At 38.7% G+C, this 20,120-nt stretch overlaps 1 protein-coding gene across 1 annotated transcript in view; it reads left to right on the top strand.

The window, feature by feature from the left end:
- The window catches only part of ZSWIM6 (zinc finger SWIM-type containing 6), a 105,440-nt gene that overhangs the window by 51,325 nt on the left and 33,995 nt on the right, over nt 1–20,120 (top strand). Inside the window, 3 exon segments of the mRNA XM_032213644.1 lie at nt 17,394–17,573; nt 19,222–19,398; nt 19,645–19,791. Coding sequence (XP_032069535.1) covers nt 17,394–17,573; nt 19,222–19,398; nt 19,645–19,791 — 504 coding nt within the window.

Here is a 20,120-nt window from a genome sequence, read left to right as displayed (position 1 = left end):
CAAAAATAACTGCTCCGTGAAATGTTTAATAGTAGAAGCTAGAATATAAACATTTCCTATGTAATAAGTAACCCATTGTATTAACAAGGGCTAAATCTGCAGTTATTAATAGTAAATGTTTACCTTCATAATTATGCACCTCTTTGATTCCAAAATGTCTTTGAAAGGGCATACTCCTTCACTAATCAGTTTTCAATCGGCATGGAACACTGTATAATGTTAGTTCAAGATCCTTCATTCATACTTTTTAATCAAGTGGGTGGTCTGGGTATATACCTCAGTGTAAACACATGTCTTTTTTGTGCTATACTTGGATTTTTGCTCTGTAAAGATTGGAGGGGTGGGGGGAACCCTGATAACTGGCCAAACTAGGCTCATTTATCAAATTCATTGCAAGCTTACTATCCTAACCAAATGCTTTACGGCCTATGTTTATATGAGTGGTTGAATGTGAATTTGGAATTTTTTGTATGAAGAGTGAGGTGTGTACTTGTTGATTTGAGCTGGTAGTAGGTGAACTTTGTGTTAAAATTTGTTCTGGGTCAGATTTGGTTTTCTATTTGAAAATTAGGAGAACACAAACTGAGAACAAGCTGTATTTCATGCCTTTAAGTAAGTCTTATGAGTATTTTAATCAATTTTTAATTGAAACTGAAACAAACACCATAGTTGTAATTCATATTTCGTGTTATTTTGGTTTGTTGTGTATTTTGGAATAGGAGTACTGTATTTCTATATGGCTCCAAATGAAATAAATGTAACACTGAAAGTTCCAGAGGAGCAAATTATGAGCTGTAGCTATTTCAGTTTATCTTTCTTACAGACAAGCAGTCAGTAAGGGAATCCTTGCAACAAATTCCATCAGCATTTCCCTGGATGTACTATATTTAATAATGACCTTGTGTGTACAGTATTACTAAGATCTGTTTCCTGGGGCTGGGGGCACAGTTTGGCTCAGTGTGTGCCAGTTTGATATTCTTAGAGGAATTGCTTAAGAGTGGCTAGTTCAGGGAAACAATTACTTCACAACATATAATTTCCATGTCCTTCAAAGATTTCTAATAATTCAGCTGAATGAGTAAACCTAAACAATGGATCAAAAAAGGATAAAACAAGTGTCTTTCTCACTGAATTTAACCAGGATCTGATGTATCATTGAGAACTTCTAAGTTAATGCTTTCAATGTTAAATACTGCTAGTTTCACAGCAGCCTCAACTCCCTGTTTTAATTAAACACTATGTAATACTAGTATTACCTCTTTGGCGTTAGTAACTAATTTTCAGGTGTTGACATCTGAGCAAATAAAGCTACTTGGTACTGTTAATCCTTTTCTTTGTCTACTTACCCATATTCAGCTTCCAATGTGTTCCAAAGAGCACAAGAGACCATTAGATTTTGTGTTGGTTAATATAAGCAAGTGGCTATTTCTCTCTGGTAGATTTTTTTCTCTCTCAACTCCTCTATTCTGGGAAGTTACAAGGAAAGCCAGATCAATTACAGTTCTTCCACTTCTGATGTTAAAACTGAACAGGTGATAGATAATACATTGTTTTCAGGAATTTCTGGACAAAGCTGACTTTTCTGGTCAGCTGTTCACCTGATTTCAGGCCAGGGCTAAGAATGAAATTACTGATATTGGAAAAAAAAAAAATAGAATGTGTGTCTCTGTTGGCTTCTCCAGGCTCCTTGCTGTACCATTAGACTGTGTATGTAGATACGAGCACCCATTTCCAGTGTTGCTTCTCCACCCTTGCAGGGTAATTTCAGGTTGCGTTGAAAAATTACTCTGCTCCAGGAGATATGCCAGTAGCTTTGATTTATTCTCCCAATATGATTCGTATTTGCATGAAGCCTCAAATCAAGCTTATATGGTTTCTGTATGAGTAATTTTTCCAGTCTCTGAGACTGGAAAAAAATTGATTAAGAATAAGTAACTCACTTTTATTTTTTAATCCATATGTATACAAGATATTTTAGACAGAAGGTAGTGCCAGGTGTGGGCCCTGGGAAGTCGGGAGGATTAGGGATGGGGATTGTGGGGGGTGGGGTGGGGGGGTGTTAACATAGTCTTAATAAGAACAAGAATGTATTTATATACGGTGGTTCTTTTTTTTTTTTCCTTTTTTTATTTTTTTTTTCCTTGGTTCATTTTACTTTTATCAGATTAAACAACACTCGAATAAAGGCATACACCAAGGAGGGAGGTAGAGGGAAAGAAGAGGGAGGAGTAAGGAAGGAGTAAGGGGAATGTAAGGAGGGTGTCCGGGGAGTAAGGGGAGAAGGAAGGTTTGAGGGGAAAGGGAAGTAGGAGGGGAGTGTTAGAGGGAGAAAGGAAAGTTGGAGGGGGTAGATGGGGTGTATGGAGGATGAAAGGGTTAGGTGGGGTTGTGAATGATGAGTTGTGTTTCCTTTTTACTTGTTCGTTTTATTCCCTTTTTCTTTTTTTTCTTTTCTTATAGTAAATACCCTGTATATAAATGATTGCAAATGGAATGTGAAAATTGAATAAAATATTTAAAAAAAAAAAAAGAATAAGTAACTCAAAACTCAATCCACACAATTAATGCAATATGGAAGTTAAATTATTTCCTGAATGTTTTATTCAATCCAGGACTAAAATCCTCAAAACAATTGTTTTCTTGTTGCTTTGTTTCTGTTTTCCTCTTTTCAAATAATTGCTTGCGCCAGATTCCATGCAAACACCTGAAAGAAAGGAGAGTGCCAAATAAAGTGACCAACATAGATTTGTTAATTCTGTATTGGCCTGGTTTGGAAATAAGTCAAGTTAGACTTTCTTCCATTGAGAAGCTATTACAACATTCATTAATCTTTGGAAGCATCAGTATAGATATTCTGCTCATGGTTATTCAGTGTGACTGTGATGTATGGCTTTATGTTCCTGTTACACTTTAGTTTCTAATGGTAAGCGATAGAACTACTCTTAGTAAAAATTTGACTTTATTTACTCCATTTTGATAGGGAAGGTCACGAGACTTGCATTAAAAGTTAATCCTCCAGTTCTTTTAACTGTCACCAGTTCTTTGAACCTACCCATTTAAAGAGTATCCCTAAGGAATATTTGACATAACACCCTTTGGATGCCAGAATCTTCTCAATTTTCTCTTATAATCTTACTCATCCAAAGTAAAAAATATTTGAACTTTCATGTTTGAGCTTTGATGTTTGAGTTTGGGAATGACTTTCAATCTGAAAAAGGGAAAGGAAAACCTATTATTTTGAAATCATAAAAAAATCATAAAAGGTTTTTTTCCCCTCCTGCAAATGCAGAATGAAAGCCATTGGGCAATTTGAGCACGTATAAAAATGAAATAATGCTCACTTTCATTTGCAGGTTTACACCTGTTTATAGGTTAGCCCTAAAGTCAACCAGCTACTAAGCTTTCTTAAGCATGTTCTCAGGTGATAGAAATTTCCCAAGATCAGACAGGTTTCACTGCGTTTCTTCCCTTGGGAAGAGGCCACCTTTTATAAAAGGATGTTAAAAAAGAAGTGTTCTGCTTCTAGGAACAATATGTTTGCAGAAAGGCTAAAGTAACAAGATGTTAATTGAAGTTCAGCCAATATTTGCAAGATTCCCACAGTCATGAAGGGTATGAGAATACTTCTTTTGAAGGTAACATTCACTTAATATGTTAATAATGAGTAAAAGGAATTTTGTAACTTAGATTCCTTTATAAGACTAAAGAGGTTAGCTGACAGGGTGGCCCTGTAAAGATCAAGGAAGAGTTGCTATTTTGACAGGAGACATACATTTACATTTGAATCACCAAACAATCCAGGGAGGGGGGTATTAATTATTCCTAGAATTGGCAGGGCATGTTTATATAGCAAACATGTGATTTCATCAGCTAGCCCTTATTAATCAATTTAGTTTGTAGATGACTTTGAGTCATGGAAATGCTTTTCTGCCAAAAACCCAGACACTTTCAGTTTTTTGAATATTCTGTCACAAGACATATGCATTGCTACAGAATTTGCTTTCATTTTTGGAGCAAGTTAAAGTTAAAATTTAAGGTGAATTAAACTGAAACTGAATTTAGATTTTAAATTCTTAAAGAATTGGATTCTTTTTGCTGTTATGTCATATTTGTTCATGCATGGTATGCATACATATTGTGGGATCTTTTGGAGGTGATGGTTCAGTTTAAATTAAAAAAATTAATTTAAACTGAACCATCTCTACTGTTTGTGGGAGAGGAAGATATGGTGGTGGCCAAGGGCCAAATTATGTTCGGGGACGCAGGTTCGCTGTTTAAGAGCAATCGCGGGTTCCGATCCTCATCATCCTTCTCACACCCCTGGGTGCTTGGGATTACAGGACCCTGGTCTCCGGCTAGTGTTGCTTAACGCCAGGTCTGTGGTACATAAGGTTCCCCTCATTTACGACCTCATACAAGAGGGTAGAGCGGACCTGGTGTGAATTACGGAGACCTGGTTGGGCCATGAGGGGGGTGTTCCCCTTAATGAATATGCCCACCAGGTTTCCGGGCGTTTCACTAGCTGAGAGCCCAGGGCAGGGGCGGTGGGGTGGCGGTGGTTATTAGGAAAAGTCTCGGACCTCAGGTGATCACTGTGCCTCAGATAGGCAGGTGTGAGTCCCTTTTTGTGAAATGGGGCCTTGGAGTTCAGGAGGGCCTTTTTGTTACGTACCTGTCTCCCTGCTATGTTTCATCGGCCCTGCCGGAGCTGCTAGGTATATTAGCTGGATTGGCAGTTGATTTCCCAGGCTTATGATCCTGGGGGATTTCAATCTGGTTTCCATTGGCGAGACATCCGAGTCAGCTCGGGAGTTCATGGCTTCCATGACAGCTATGGACCTAACTCAGTTAATTCAAGACCCCAACCACAATGGGGAACACACACTCAACCTGATTTTTGTCTCTGGGCAGTGGATGAATGATCTAGATTTAGGGGATATTTCTATCCAACCCTTGTCATGGTCAGATCATTTCCTCATCAGGCTTGACTTCCAAACTGCTAGCCCTCACTGCAGGGAGGTGGAACTGACTAGATGGTTCTGCTCCAGGCACCTGATGGACCCTGAAAGGTTTCTGATGGAGCTTAGGACTTTTCCTGAATCCCTTGCTCACAACTTGACCAAAGCCCTAGTGGAAGCCTGGGATAGGGCGGCCACTGGGGCTTTGGATCATGTTGTGCCTTTGTGGCCTCTGACCCAATGTCGATCCCGGGTAGCTCCCTGGTTTACCGAGGAGCTCTGGAAGATGAAATGCCGGAAAAGACACCTAGAGAGTGGTTGGAGGGCCAGCCAGTCCGAATCTGATCGAACACTAGTAAGAATTCATATTAAATCCTACTTAGTGGCGATAAAAGCGGCAAAACAGCAACATTTTCCCGCTCTTATCGCATCTGCAGATAACTGCCCAGCCGCCCTGTTTAGGGTGACCCGCTCCTTACTTAACCAAGGAACTGGGAAAGACCCCTTGCAGGGTAGGGCTGAAGAATTTGTTCAGTATCTGCAGGATAAAATCACTCAGATCTGGACAGGCTTGGACTCTGACTGGGTAGATTCGGGCGAGTTGACGGGGATGAATCTTGTGGAGACCATCTGGGATGAGTTTGATCCTGTGACCCCCGAGGGCATGGACAGGATTATAGGGAGACTCAGTGCTGCCACTTGTGTGCTGGACCCGTGTCCCTCTTGGTTAGTCTCGGCTTCCCGGGAGGTGACACGAAGCTAGCTCCAGACGATTACCAACACTTCGGTGAGAGAGGGGTTCTTTCCCACCATCTTGAAGGAGGTGGTGGTGAAGCCCCTCCTTAAGAAGCTTTCCCTGGACCCAGCTTCTTTAGCCAACTATTACCGGTCTCCAACCTTTGCTTTGTAGCAAAGATTGTTGAGAGTGTGGTAGCATGTCAGCTTCCCCAGTTCCTGGATGAAGCTGTCTACCTGGATCCATTTCAGTTGGGTTTCAGGTCTGGATATAGCACGGAGACAGCATTGGTCATGTTGGTCGATGATCTCTGGCGGGCCCGGGGAAAGAGCTACTCCTCTGTCCTGGTCCTATTAGACCTCTCAGCGGCTTTCGATACCATCAACCATGGTATCCTACTGTGACGACTCGGGGGATTGGGAGTGGGGGCACCATTTTATGGTGGTTCTCCTCCTACCTGTCGGATCGGTCGCAGTTTGTGTTGACTGGAGGGCAGGGATTGATCTCGAGGCACGTCACTTGTGGGGTGCTCCAGGGGTCGGTTCACTCACCCCTCCTGTTCAACATATATATGAAACCACTGGGTGATATCATCCGTGGTTTTGGGGTACAGTATCATCAATATGCTGATGATATCCAACTTTTCATCTCTACCCAAATCACCCAAACGATGCCCTCGACGTGATGTCCTGATGCCTGGAGGCTGTGCGGATCTGGATGGGGAGGAACAGGCTCAAGCTCAATCCCTCCAAGACTGAGTGGCTGTGGTCATCCCGATTTCTGCATCTTGTTCCATCTTTGATGATAGGGGGAGAGCCAAGGTGGCGCAGTGGTTAGGGTGCAGTACTGCAGGCCACTTCAGCTGACTGTTATCTGCAGTTCAGCGGTTCTAATCTCACCGGCTCAAGGTTGACTCAGCCTTCCATCCTTCCGAGATGGGTGAAATGAGGACCCAGACTGTGGGGGCAATATGCTGACTCTGTAAACCGCTTAGAGAGGGCTGAAAGCCCTATGAAGCGGTATATAAGTCTAACTGCTATTGCTATTGCTATTTAGCCCCCTCAGAGAGGGCCCGCAATCTGGGTGTCCTGGATACGCAGCTTAGTTTAGAAGAACACCTGATGGCCGTGAACAGGGGGGCATTTTACCAGGTTCACCTGGTATGTCAGTTGCGCCCCTTCCTGGATCGGGATGCTCTGTGCACAGTCACTCATGCCCTTGTCCTTTCTCACCTAGACTACTGTAACACGCTCTACATGGGGCTGCCCTTGAAGAGCACCCGGAGGCTTCAGCTGGTCCAGAATGCGGCTGCGTGGGTTATCATGGGGGCACCTAAGTGCTCCCATGTTACATCCCCTTTAGGCGGCCTGCACTGGTTGCCGGTTGTCTTCCGGGTGCGATTCAAGGTACTAATTATGACCTTTAAAGCGCTCCATGGCTTAGGCCCAGGATACCTGCAAGACCACCTACTGCCACCGGTAGCCTCCACCATCCAGTGCGATCCCACAGAGTTGGCCTCCTCAGGGTGCCGTCGGCCAGACAGTATCAGCTAGCGACCCCCAGGGGCAGAGCCTTCTCTGTGGGAGAGCCTTCCCTCTAGAATGAGCTGCCCCGGGAGCTTCGTATAATCCCCAACCTCTGGGCCTTCTGACGCACCCTAAAAAGTTGGCTTTTCCAGCAAGCCAGCCTGGCCTGAACAAAACAAAATAAATTATTGATCATTGTTAATTTTAATTCAATTTTTTTAAAAAAATGTTATTGTTAATTCTAATTGAGTTTGTTTGGGATATTCTATTTAATTTTTTTAAACTTTTGTATTATGTGTTTCTTTTAATGTTGTACGCCGCCCTGAATCCTTGGGAGAAGGGCGGCATATAAATCTAATAAACCAAACCATAAACCAAAAAATAAAATACATTTTCCAGAGTGGGTTTGCAGAGATGGTATTATCACAGCCAATTGGCCTTGAGACTGGGTTGAAACTGAAGCCATGCCTCTGGGCTCCTCTCCTCTGACTCCAGTTTCAATCCAGTCTGGCCAAAGAGAGGTTGTAAATTCTTGACTCCTGATCTGATTCAACTTTTCTGGACCATCCTCGACTCAACTTGCTTCCTTCTCACAAGGAGACCCTTCCTTCACTTCCCAGTACGTCCCTGCTATTAGCTGCGATTTTTCCAGCTACTCGAGAGTTAGGGTTAGGGTTAGTCCATAAAGGGTTTTCAGTCTTTTATAAAAGTATTTGCTGCTCCTTTCTTGGACTTTATAGACTTATCTTTATGGTCAATTAACTGTGGATACAGAGAGCTATTGGGGGAGTTTGCTGTATGTCACTTAGATTCACCCAATCAGTGTTATATATTTCAATCACCTGATCCAAAAGTACTGCATAACTTGGGCGTTTCTGGCCCTCTGTAAGTACCATATTGTTTCAAGGCTTGTGGCAGGCCGGAAGGCCCTATGCAAACGATGGCTTCCAGGCCTAATTGGCTGCTTCAGCATTAAATTCTGAGAGCTACTAGTTATAGAGAAAAGTTTTGTCAGCATGTTGGATCTGCAAGTTAATTGGTGTTTTCTGCTGATTCCTGGCTGTGATATGGAATTGGAAGCCCTTTGGCACCTTGAAAGATACAAGCCCTGAGTATAATTGTCACATGTCACTATCAGGACCGACACAAATAGTGTTCTCGGTTCAGAAGCTTAATTACTGACCGTTTTAAATATGAGCATCACAGTTTTAAACTAAGCCCCATTTGCCCTTGAATATAATTTAGATGTCCCCTTAGCAAAAGCTAAGTGCCAAATTAATTGGGGGGGGGGGGGGTCTACATGAAAAAAAAAAACTAAAAATGCAAAACAGCCTTTTATTGCCTTTCACGTGCCGCAGCTAAATATGTCAACCTAAACCAAACTCTAATTGGCACAGTTACTGTTATCAAAGTAGGGTTGCTCTTGTGACAGCTTAATAAAGCTGAAACTATTAAATTAAATTTCTGAGGCTTTATCTGATAAGCGCAGTGAAGCAGAAGAATCTGTGAGACAAATATCTATGCCCGGTAGAATGATGGAGCCCAGCAACTTGTCAACATATAGATTACAGGTTCAAATGAATGCCTGGTTTCCCCACAGTTACTGTTTTTCATTATCCTTTCCTATCTTCTCCCATCCTACAATGTTTCCTATGCTAGCTGTTATCACGTAGATCTTGCATTTCAAAATCCTCATTTCAACTTCCTCACCATGCATGTAAGCAAGAGAGCTTTTTAAAATTAAAAATGTGCATCTATCGTCCGTCAACACTCTGAAGAATGAGTGGAAGCCATCGACAACAAATGTCCTTGTGCATTAAGACAGAAATGGATTGTTGACCAGCTTATTTAAAATTCTTCAGCTTCGTTTCCCATTATTGACATGAGGTTTGTCCTTTTGTGTTGTAGAATTATTCCAGTTTTCCCAAGTTTCCCAAGGAATGTTATTTATTTTTTCCTGGACAGAGAAAAAAAGAGCTAATTAGATTGGCATGGTCTTTGCAATGATTGTTCATTGATTTCCCATTACAGAAGATGGTAGACACTGTTAATAATATATAGTTGTGCTTTAGTTTTCCAGTCAATGTGGAGTTCCTGCAGAATAGGATCGTGTTTAAAGATGTAACTTGGCAACAGTTTATACAATGGCCCATTCAGGCTCACTGGGAAACCATGCCAGAACAAAGCCAAACCAAAGCAAAATGTTATACTAAACCAAATAGCATAAACTAAGATAATAAATTAAAAATACAGATTTATAACAAAAATCACAAAAGTTACTGCACATCGAAGGGTCAAGCAATAATAGCGGTTGAACACAGTTTAACAATTTAGCTGTGAAGTTCTCAGTTAAGAGAAGTCCATTCTCTTCTAAGCTACCACAATTATGAGTTAGTGTAGGCCTTTTAGTGCATGGCATATAAAAACAGCAGTGCAACGCTCATGTGAAACTGATTGTACAATAGACAGGAAGGAATTTACTCTTGTACAAGTCTGTTGCTGGAACTTTCTTCCACCAGTGAGAAGAGCAAATCATTAAATTGAGCAAAGTTAAGGACTTTCTTGGGAGTTAGACAAACAATATTAACTAGAAATTGGCATAGGACAAATATAGAGCCAAGGTGGCGCAGTGGTTAAATGCAGCACTGCAGGCTACTGCTAGATCAGCAGTTCAGCGGTTCAAATCTCACCGGCTCAGGGTTGACTCAGCCTTCCATCCTTCCGAGGTGGGTAAAATGAGGACCCAGATTGTTGGGGGCAATATGCTGACTCTCTGTAAACCGCTTAGAGAGGCCTGAAAGGCCTATGAAGCGGTATATAAGTCTACTGCTATTGCTATATCCTTAAAATGCATGAATTGCTATTGGCTATTTCCTTATAATTCTTAAGGGAGGCCCACTTCACCTATAATGCTAAATAGTATGTTAATGTTATATACTAAAACATGAATTTATGTACCTGTAATCTTCCCTATGATTCACTCTCCAGTATAATAATATAAAATACACTTTATTTCACTTTCAGTTAACCACAAATATTTATATTCAGACTAAGATAAACTGTGGTTACATATTGGTTTAAGGCAACCTGACCAATCCCAGTTTCTGTGAGTTTCCTTCAGCAGGATCAGTGGTTGTGGAATGATAGCAGTTATCTTCCCCAAGACCGAAAAGACCTGTTTTAAATGCTGAATTTTATAAATTTAAATTTTATAAATTTAATTGTTGCTTCTGTAAATACATTTAAGATATATATATATACACAAAGAGAGTGTATATGTGTGTATATACATATACACAGTTGCTAGTCTGGAACCCTTATTTTAAAAACAATATAAAAACTTAACAGTGGCTTCAGTTTCGAGACATGAATAATTATTACCTTTTGTATCTACTGAACATATTTGAATGAAATTTGCTAGTTATCAGTGATTTCTGTGATTTAGCCCATAAACCCTTATCCAACATATATGTGTGTGTGTGTGTGTGTGTGTGTGTGTGTGTGTGTGTGTGTGTATATATATATATATATATATATATATATATATATATATATATATATATATATATATATATATATATATATATTTGCCTTTTAAATATTTGCAGTTGATTATTTTTGACTTGTCTCCCTAAGTATTTCCTATTGTTCTTTGATTGTTTACAAACCTGAAGTAATCAGCCAATACACAAAACATTACTCCCTGGTGTCTGGATTAAACTTCAAAGCCCCATTTCCTATAATGGTATATCTACAATCATTAAAATACTTTTAACTAAAGCAAAATCTGAGTATCCATGTTGCTTTTGACATTGTTGTTGAATTTTACGGAATGGAGCATCCATTCCTTCCATACTAAGCAAATGAGCTAAGATACAGCATGATGAATAATCTGAAGACTTGCTTTAATTGTAGCCTTATCCTCCCCTCCCCCCCCCTTCCCTAGCATTTTCCTACAAATGTAGGATCTGGTTGTCATTTTTTCTGGATCAACCAAGTATTGATCCATTGGTTGCAACAAAAATTGATCCACCAGCTTGTTGTCTGAGCCTGACATTGTGTGCAGAGAAAGAGTGACTGACCCAAAGTCATCCAGCTGGCTTTCATGCCTAAGGCAGGACTACATCTCAGTCTCTTGGTTTTTAGCTCATGTCTTTACCACTACACCAAACCTGATATTATTGTAGCCTTATTGTACTGTGAATAATTTGATATGAGACAGAATAAAATTGAAATGGCATTGTATTGGCCTGAATAATGGAAAACAAATTGTCACTTGAGTCAGCACACCATCAGATTTAGAACATTTCTGGCTCACAATTAGTACAAGAAAGATAGCTCAAGCCTAGAAAATAGAATTTTTAAGTTTTCATTCTTTATTTGCCTTCTTTGCATTTTATATGCACATATCTACCACCTGAGTACTAATTGTCATAGCCTTATTAAATATCTTTACATACAGGTCTAAGTTGAAATGGAATTTTTTCTCGTGAAATAAAAAAAATTCTCAAGGAAGACTTTATGCTTGTGTTCCTTTGTCATATATGTCCTCTTATCCTCGTATACAAAATGTAGCTTATAGAAACTACATCGTTTTCCTTTGCCGTAACTGCTGCAAATAATCTATTACATTAATCAGCCATCTAGTATGAAATGCACAGGGAGTGATTATAATATCATACACAGTGAAACACTTGTCAAAACCAATATATCAAAGTTTGAATCAGTAACAAAACGAATTAGAACAAGATAAAACATTCAGTAGTCCAAGAACTTCAGCACCTTGAGTACTACGAGTACTACTTAAGTGATTTGGATTTTACTGAGGCGATGTTCATGAGTAAAAGCTGGAACCCTCAAAAGTGGTAGTATATTCTCATATCCTAGAGAGAGTTCATGAATTAAACAGTACTAGAGTACTTATATATTCTGTTCATGAAGATACTGATCTAATTAGATCATTATCCATTGGGGCCTTGGATTTACTTTTAGCACTAATGAATCTCTAATGGGCTGAATTTGTTTTGGTAACAATTGGGAGTATTCATCTTTGAAGGAGGGAGGGATTTATTGAATAAGATCTAAGTTTTCCATAAATGACATTTCAAAAATGTCATTTATATTTCACATCACCAAAAATACTTTTTTGGGTGCTTTCAAGACATTAATTCACAGTCTCTAGTTTCTAGTTTAGTGCCTTTAACCACTATGCCAAATTGGCTGTCAGTATTACCATGATAGTGGGTTAAAAGATTTAGACCGGTTTAAAACGTAGGTGTCTACATAAATAAATATTCACCATCTTGACATTTTTCTAGTATCTGCCTCTGTAGCAGATTGTGGTAAAATAACATTTTGAAAAAAAATGCCATGACAAAAGTTGTAGTTTGAATAAATTATGCAGCCTAAGTGCATTTTTGGACTAGTGAAAAAAATCTGTGCTTTATAGAGAATTTAAAATGGCTTAACCTTAACTCGGCATTTCATTATTAATATTTTCCACATTAATATAGGATTTTAGGATCCATACTGACTGCATCATGCTCCATATTGCAGAATAATAATGTTCTACTACTTCTTGTCCCTAATGTATAAAGAGCCTCTTTAAGACTGGTGGATTATATGGAGGTGAGCTTATGTTATGGAATATTTGCTCTCTTTTTGGATGATATACCTATTCTAGTAGCAGTTCTTTAAAAAAAAGAGTTAAATTAGATTACAATTGCAATATAGAGGCCACTTGACTACTAATAACTCTGGCCAGCTTTCATTTTAAAAAATAGGAACAAGTATAAAAAAGTGACAACTCATGAGCAATCCCAATGATAAACATGTAAACCATACCCTATCTGATAGGGGCTCAACTATCACCCTACTCTAAAGCTGGGAAAACAGCAAATATTTAATAGCTTTTGGAACTTCATCGGACTGGGAGCTATTCAGATCTTTTGGGGGATATTATCCCAGAGGGCAGGCTTATTATTATAAGCTCTAACTCCCAGCAGTGTATGGCATAGCATAAACAGCATAAACACACACTAAATTAAAAATAGTAATAAAAAAATTCATTGGCACCTAACCTAAGGATCAAACAACTGGGAATAGCTAACCCCCAAAAGCCTTATTTGTTTATTTTTAATTTAAATTAGTTTAATTTGATTAATAATTAAAAAACTTCAAACCGAACTCTAGGGTGTACCTCTATAATAAACCTTAAAAACACATTACAGAACAAAACAAGATGGGATTCAGTGGCTTTCTAAAAATACAGGGGGAAAAGACATCCAGTGAGGAGGTCCATGTGTCTTAACCCAACCCCTAAGAGAATAGCCAGGTATTCATCCTTAAGGAATGCTAACAGAATGAGAGACTGATAGATTGATTGACTGGTTTTCTTTCTGGACTTATGTGGCCACCTATCTCATATAATGGACTCTAGAAAGCTCAAAAAAATCCATAAAAATGAACAAAACTAACCTTACGCTGAGATGCTAGACCAAGCAGCTTCCCAGGTCAATCTCAAGCTCATAGCAATTTTTTTTGGAGTGGGGGGGGGGTAGAGCCCACTTCATGACTCTTCAGAAGGCTAAAAGATTGGGATCCCTCAGATCTGGGGTGAGAGGCACCAAGAAACAGACCTCTGAGATCCCATCATGTGGTAACATTTAAAGGAGGGGACCTGGAGTGTATCACTGTATCTAACTGAATAGGATGTGTAGATACCCTCAGGGTGAGGCAATTCCACAAACAGATATGGATTCAGGGGGATTTCATTCCTGAAAGTACACATTTGGAAAAATTTTGAATTCAAATGTGCTGAATTTGTAAGGCTAACCAAATTTTAAAAAACAACCCCACAAGAAATGTCACAATAGGTGCCAATCACCCTCCAAGAAAGTTTGTCATGGAGAAATGTTATGCTTCAGTTGTCTCTCCTATCACCTAGCATATCCATCTGAAATGAGAATACAAGATGGATTAAACGCCATATTGAAGAAGGGGTCCTGGGAGTATCTAGGAGCCAAACCCTGTAGCCAAATATTTGTTTATTTCTTTTTTAAAATTAATGCCATGTTTCATTTACTCTTTAATCTAAGTTAATCTTCTTTTATTTTTTCATTGATATTGGTGATCTTTGGATGGGAGGAGGAAATGTAAATTAACTGAGATAATTCTCTTTTATTGCAAGCCAAGTATCCTAATGTGTGTCTATGGAGATTCCCAATCATCTAGGTCATGGTTGTCTCAAAGGTGTTTTTTCCAAATGGATTTTCTTGGTTTTTTCCTTTTTCCTTTGAAAATATTTTGCTTCTCATCTAAGAAGCTTCTTCGGTTCAGGACTTTTGAATGAGAACCGAAATATTTTCAGAGGAAAAAGCTAAGAAATTCCAGTTGGAAAAAGAATCTTTGGGATATCGTAATGTTTATAGGAAACAATTATTAATCGTACTGCATCTATGCTTAATAGCTATGATGGAAAAATGGATGCATATTGTTAACAGCGCCTACTGCTAATACAACACAGGACTTTAATACTGCCATCATGTAGTTATTTGGTTAATAATATAAGAATAAACTTCTATCGCTGATTGCTGATTATATTCTGTTTGTCTGATGGGGATAAAACAGTAGTGTCGAATAGGTTTTGTAATGTCTGTATTGAAACAAGAAGTTTGATGAAGAAAAGCCACCTCTAATTCAGAGCAAGATAATGATTGTGAAAATAGAATTGACAATACCTCACTAAGATGTGACAGTTTTAATAGTCTTTCTCTTGTGTGAAATTAATACCAAATTGCAGTTGCAGCATGATGAGTCTTCCAATTATCTTCAGGGAAATATGGAATTTGCATATTGATTTATGATATGTGCTTATCGTTGTGCCAGGAAAATCTCTTAGCAGGTTGAGTTCCAGTAATATTAAGAAAAGGAACTATACATACCGTGTATGTGTGTATGCCTTATATAACAAAGCTTGGGCCTGGATTAAATTTCTGTGCTCTTTAATTGGTTTTACAGAGTTATATTAAAATTAAGGAGGAATTACCATTTAGTTTTATCATTGCACCCTTGTTTGTTAAAAATGTCAAAATGCACAGAAATTGAACAGCTATCATTTATTGATGAAATTCCTCTTGAAATCATGAACTGCAGTATTTAATATAAAAACTGATCTGGTTACAGCAGTGTTTTTCAACCACTGTGCCGCGGCACACTAGTGTGCCGTGACATAGTGTAAGGTGTGCCGTGGGAAAATTACTTTATATATAGTCAATATAGGCACAGAGTTAAAATTTTTTAACATTTTCTAATGGTGGTGTGCCTCGTGATTTTTTTCATGAAAAAAGTGTGCCTTTGCACAAAAAGGTTGAAAAACACTGGGTTACAGGATGAGTGTGGTCACATTGCACATTTGGGCAGGATTGTTTGGGGAGGGGGGTGAATGTGAGAGCTTTCTTTGTTTTAATTATACGGCTAATTTAGGATTTTCACTCATTCATGGGATTGTCAACTCAAAATGGCAAGAGAGGACTCCAAAAGCCAGATTTTAGAGCTACTCATTGCCCGCCGCTGCAGTGCCATGTTCATACAAAATATTAAAGAAAAAATAAGACTTCATGCAGTGCACAAAACCAGCCTGCCTTCGTGCAGATCTCTGAATGCATATTTCAGTAAATGCATTTCTCTCTCAACGGTGAAACAATAGCAGGCATTTTCTGTGTTAAACATCTACCAGCTTCTCCGGGAAGCAAATGCTGTACAGTTTATACAATAAAATAAAAGGAAGGCTAGTGTGAGCTTTTGGCTTGATTTGTTTTGCTGCTACTAACTAAATAATACTTTCCAAATTGTTGAGAAATAACAAAATCATTTGAACTGCTTTTGAAGATTTGATACAGTACGTTTGGCATAGATTGTGGTTTAGTTGCAGATTTCCATTTGCATTCTTTACCGTCATATTCAGTTGCATGCATGTCTTTTCTGAAAGGCTGTCATTCATTTTTAACAGATTCTGAAGGTCTCTGTAATATGTAAAATTCTTCCTTGATGAACAAATGAAGTGTTGCTAAATAGTACTTGTAGATGTCTTCACTGTGCTTGTCAAGAGTCTGCAACATAGCTGATTTTAAGAGCAATATCTTTATATTTAAAAATGTTCCAACAGTTCCTGATTTATTCATATCTCGATTAGCATGCAGTGTCAGAGATAGAGGTCCTGGATTGGTTCAGACTTAAATGTCAGCAGAAAATTAGATCTGTAAATTTCAATGAAGGATTTCTCATACATAATTGCAGCAGTATTTATGAAGTATATTTCTGTCCTTGGTTAACAAAAGGCAAAAAATAATTGCAAAAAAACCAGAAGTTGCTTATTCTCCCTTGTGTTATGGAGAGAAGTATAGAACATCTGCACACTAGATTTGAAAATAGAAAATCCGCATAGAATTGATAGAAAGTATAGATCAATATAGAACAACAGTGGGAATCAAATATTTTCAGAGATTTTAATCAAGTTGGGGGGGGGGGAGGGGATGTAAAATTTGAATTGTTGGTGGTTCACTTGCAATGATTGCAAGGGGTGTTTTAGTGGGGAGATCTCTCACATGCACATCCAGGTAGGGGGATCCTTTGTGTGGCACATGCTTGGGAAAAAATGTATTTATAAGAAATGAAAATAATAATCCATACTTAAAGAACATTGCATTGAACATTCATTCCAAACATTATCTATTTTTATTTACTTATTTTAGCATAGTCCACAAGGATCAAATTCATTGAACGTATCATGAAAATCATTTAATGCATGTTTTTATTGGTAAACTGAAAGTATTGCGGTTTTTTTTGCATATGGAGATCATCACCTTTGTTTACCTTTATATTTGTTTGCATAACAGATTTCCTTCAATGTGCTTATTTTCAAGTTGATTTCTTTTGATTAATTTGTTTGGGTTTTTTATATGCTGGCAAGGGTCACTTGTTTGTAAGATGTGGGGAGGGGTTATATAAATTAGATAAATAAAATAAAATTTCCTGCAAGCTCTCAAGGGTGCCTTTTGCATGAGCTGTTACAGAGCTTTGTTAATGCATCCATTTAAAAAAACCTGTGTGTATAGTTCTTTTCATAACTTTCAAGGTATCTAGCCGAATTGGATGTTGTCTGTCTCTCTGTAGGTGCTCTTTGGATGTGCATAGTATTAAATCCCCATTGCAAGGTGGAGCAGAAAGCCAGTTGGCTGAAACAGCTTAAGAAATGGAACAGTGTTGATGTGTGTCCCTGGGAAGACGGGAACCATGGAAATGACCTGCCAAGTCTAACCAATGCTCTGCCTCAGGGTGTAAATGGAATACAAGGTAAACTTTGATTTAATTGAAGATGTTGCACCTTTACCATTTTGTAAAAGCATAATAATAGTAACAGCACCGACCCTCAACCAACCCATGCAACCCCCACCACTCACCTCCCAATGACCCTGACCTGATGTAACCTCCCTATTACAAGACCCATCACAAGAGACTCTGATGACTCACACCTGACCCTCACTTGACACACCCACACTTTGAAGCCCTTATAAACAGAGGAATACTGACACTGACATACCCTAACTCCACTGAAGATTTTACTTAGCCTGCTAATGAAATGTTTGGAAACAAACCCACAAGCTTGGAGAATGAACCTTCATCCTCAGCATAATAATATCCTAATGCTAGTGTTCCGGATTTTTCAAGCCTTTGGTGGAAAAATATTAACTAAAAGATGAAGTGTACATGCTTTGCTGGCTATAGTATGTATAGTCACTGACAACACCTCAAGACATTTTCAGTAATGCGAGTCATGTTATTTTTCTCTTGGTCATTTCAAAGACTGTATTTCAGCTAATAGAATGTTGGGTTGACATTTAGTTCTGAATTGCTTTTCATTGTGTAGATGTTCTTCCAATGTAAACCCAGTAGGCTATACTAAATAGGAACTGTGTGTATTTAAATTGCTGGGGTTGCAGCATCATGAAAATGTTTTAAATCAAACAAAATCAATATATAAAATATCAGTATTTTTATATCATAATGTATATGTTGGTGCCTTATAAAAACAGATGAAAGTAGTTAGTTTGAGGCTAATGCCTATAGGTCATTTCCTTGTTCAAATGTTGTACTAAACAGCCCTGTTTCTCAGTTTCTGCCAATACTACCGTAGTATTTGGGTTGAAACACTCAGTCCCTAATTCTTTAATATATTTTTCTCAGATCACTCACATTATTTCATTTAATTTGCTAACTTTCCCTGCTATGTAACACCCCCAACAAAAATTGCTTCAGGATGTCGACAGTACTGCTGTAGTTTCTAACAGATTAAAATTATAATTGCAGGGAGAGCATCTTCCAGCTACTTAAAACCACATTGCAAATTCCTGGTTGTGTGGTATGAAGGGGTGCAGTCAAATGCCAAGTTAGCATTTAAATGCCAAGTTGGCATTGTACAGTAAAAAGAAAACTCTGTACCTCAGCAGCTTTTGCATTAATTTAAATCTGTGTGTCCTTGGTATTAATCTTCAACCTCTTCTCTATCAAAGAAATGATTATCCTTGTATATCTATAATTGTTCCTGCTTGAAATGGAATATTAAATATACATTGTTTATGTGTGTGGTTTGAAGCTATGGTGCAAACTAATCATTTGTAGACTAATTGTATCATAATAATAAAACTTGGATATTGTTTTCCTGCTCAGTCTTAACTGAGCTTTGTGAATTGATTATGTAAAGCAACTATTCCAAGCTTCATGATCCCCAGATGTTGATTGGGAATTGTGAGAGTTAAGTCATTGGAGGAAACCACTTGGAGGAAAGTTGATGTAGGGTAGCTTTGATTCCATCCAAAGTTATGAAATCTATGTGAAAATGATGTTAATAAGAGAGAATGGAAAGGAGGAAATGAATGTGGAAGGTTTGGGGCCATATAAACATTTTAAAATATATAATTCTTTGAACTCTTTGGGTTGGCAGATTCATCAAACAGGTCTCACCGGACAGTGTTCACACGAGCTATTGAGGCATGCGATCTCCATTGGCAGGACAGTCACTTACAGCACATTATTAACAGTGATCTGTATACCAACTACTGTTACCATGAAGAAGCTCAAAACTCGCTCTTTGATTCTCACGGGTGGCCCCTCTGGCATGGTAAGTGGCCTAGCAAGAAATACATGTCCCTGATTTCAATGCTTTCTTTTTGTTGTTGTTGTTGTTGTTGTTGTTGAAGAGAAAAGACAGAAACATCTGGTGAGAACAACAGAGCTTCCTTTCAGATGGGCTGCTCGGTTGCCCCCCCCCCCACGGTAGATTCCTAAAATCATTTAATGGTCTTTTGTATTGGGGTTATTTCAGACACCAGTAGACTTAACAATGCCTTCCCTTTCTCTTTGTCAGAGCATGTGCCTACAGCTTGTGCACGAGTAGATGCACTCCGGTCTCATGGCTACCCAAGAGAAGCCCTGCGGCTGGCAATTGCTATTGTTAATACTCTAAGGAGACAGCAGCAGAAGCAGCAGGAAATGTTCCGGTTCCAGAAGAAAGGTAAATGTGGGCAGGAGGAAAGGCCAAAGGACGCAGCATGGTGAGAAAAAGTCTGGAATGAGACTAAGAATAAGCAAGTGATGATTGAACGTATAGCACTGCAGGTTTGCAGTGACGGTAGCTGGGGTGGGTGGGGGTAAGAGCCAGTTCATTGCCAAATGTCTGATAGGAATAAAGCTGTTCCTCTGTATCTCTCAGTAAGACAACAGTACAAAGAGTTCTTTCATTCTCTTCTCTTAATCTTAAATTCAAGGTGCAGAATGTTACAGGGAAAATATTCCTGAAACAAGCTACTTATAATGATCTAATTGTAAAATAGCAGAACCACC

Source organism: Thamnophis elegans, chromosome 3 (assembly GCF_009769535.1).
Source record: "Thamnophis elegans isolate rThaEle1 chromosome 3, rThaEle1.pri, whole genome shotgun sequence".
In the NCBI taxonomy this organism is placed as follows: domain Eukaryota; kingdom Metazoa; phylum Chordata; class Lepidosauria; order Squamata; family Colubridae; genus Thamnophis; species Thamnophis elegans.
This window is presented reverse-complemented; position numbering and strand designations above follow the sequence as displayed.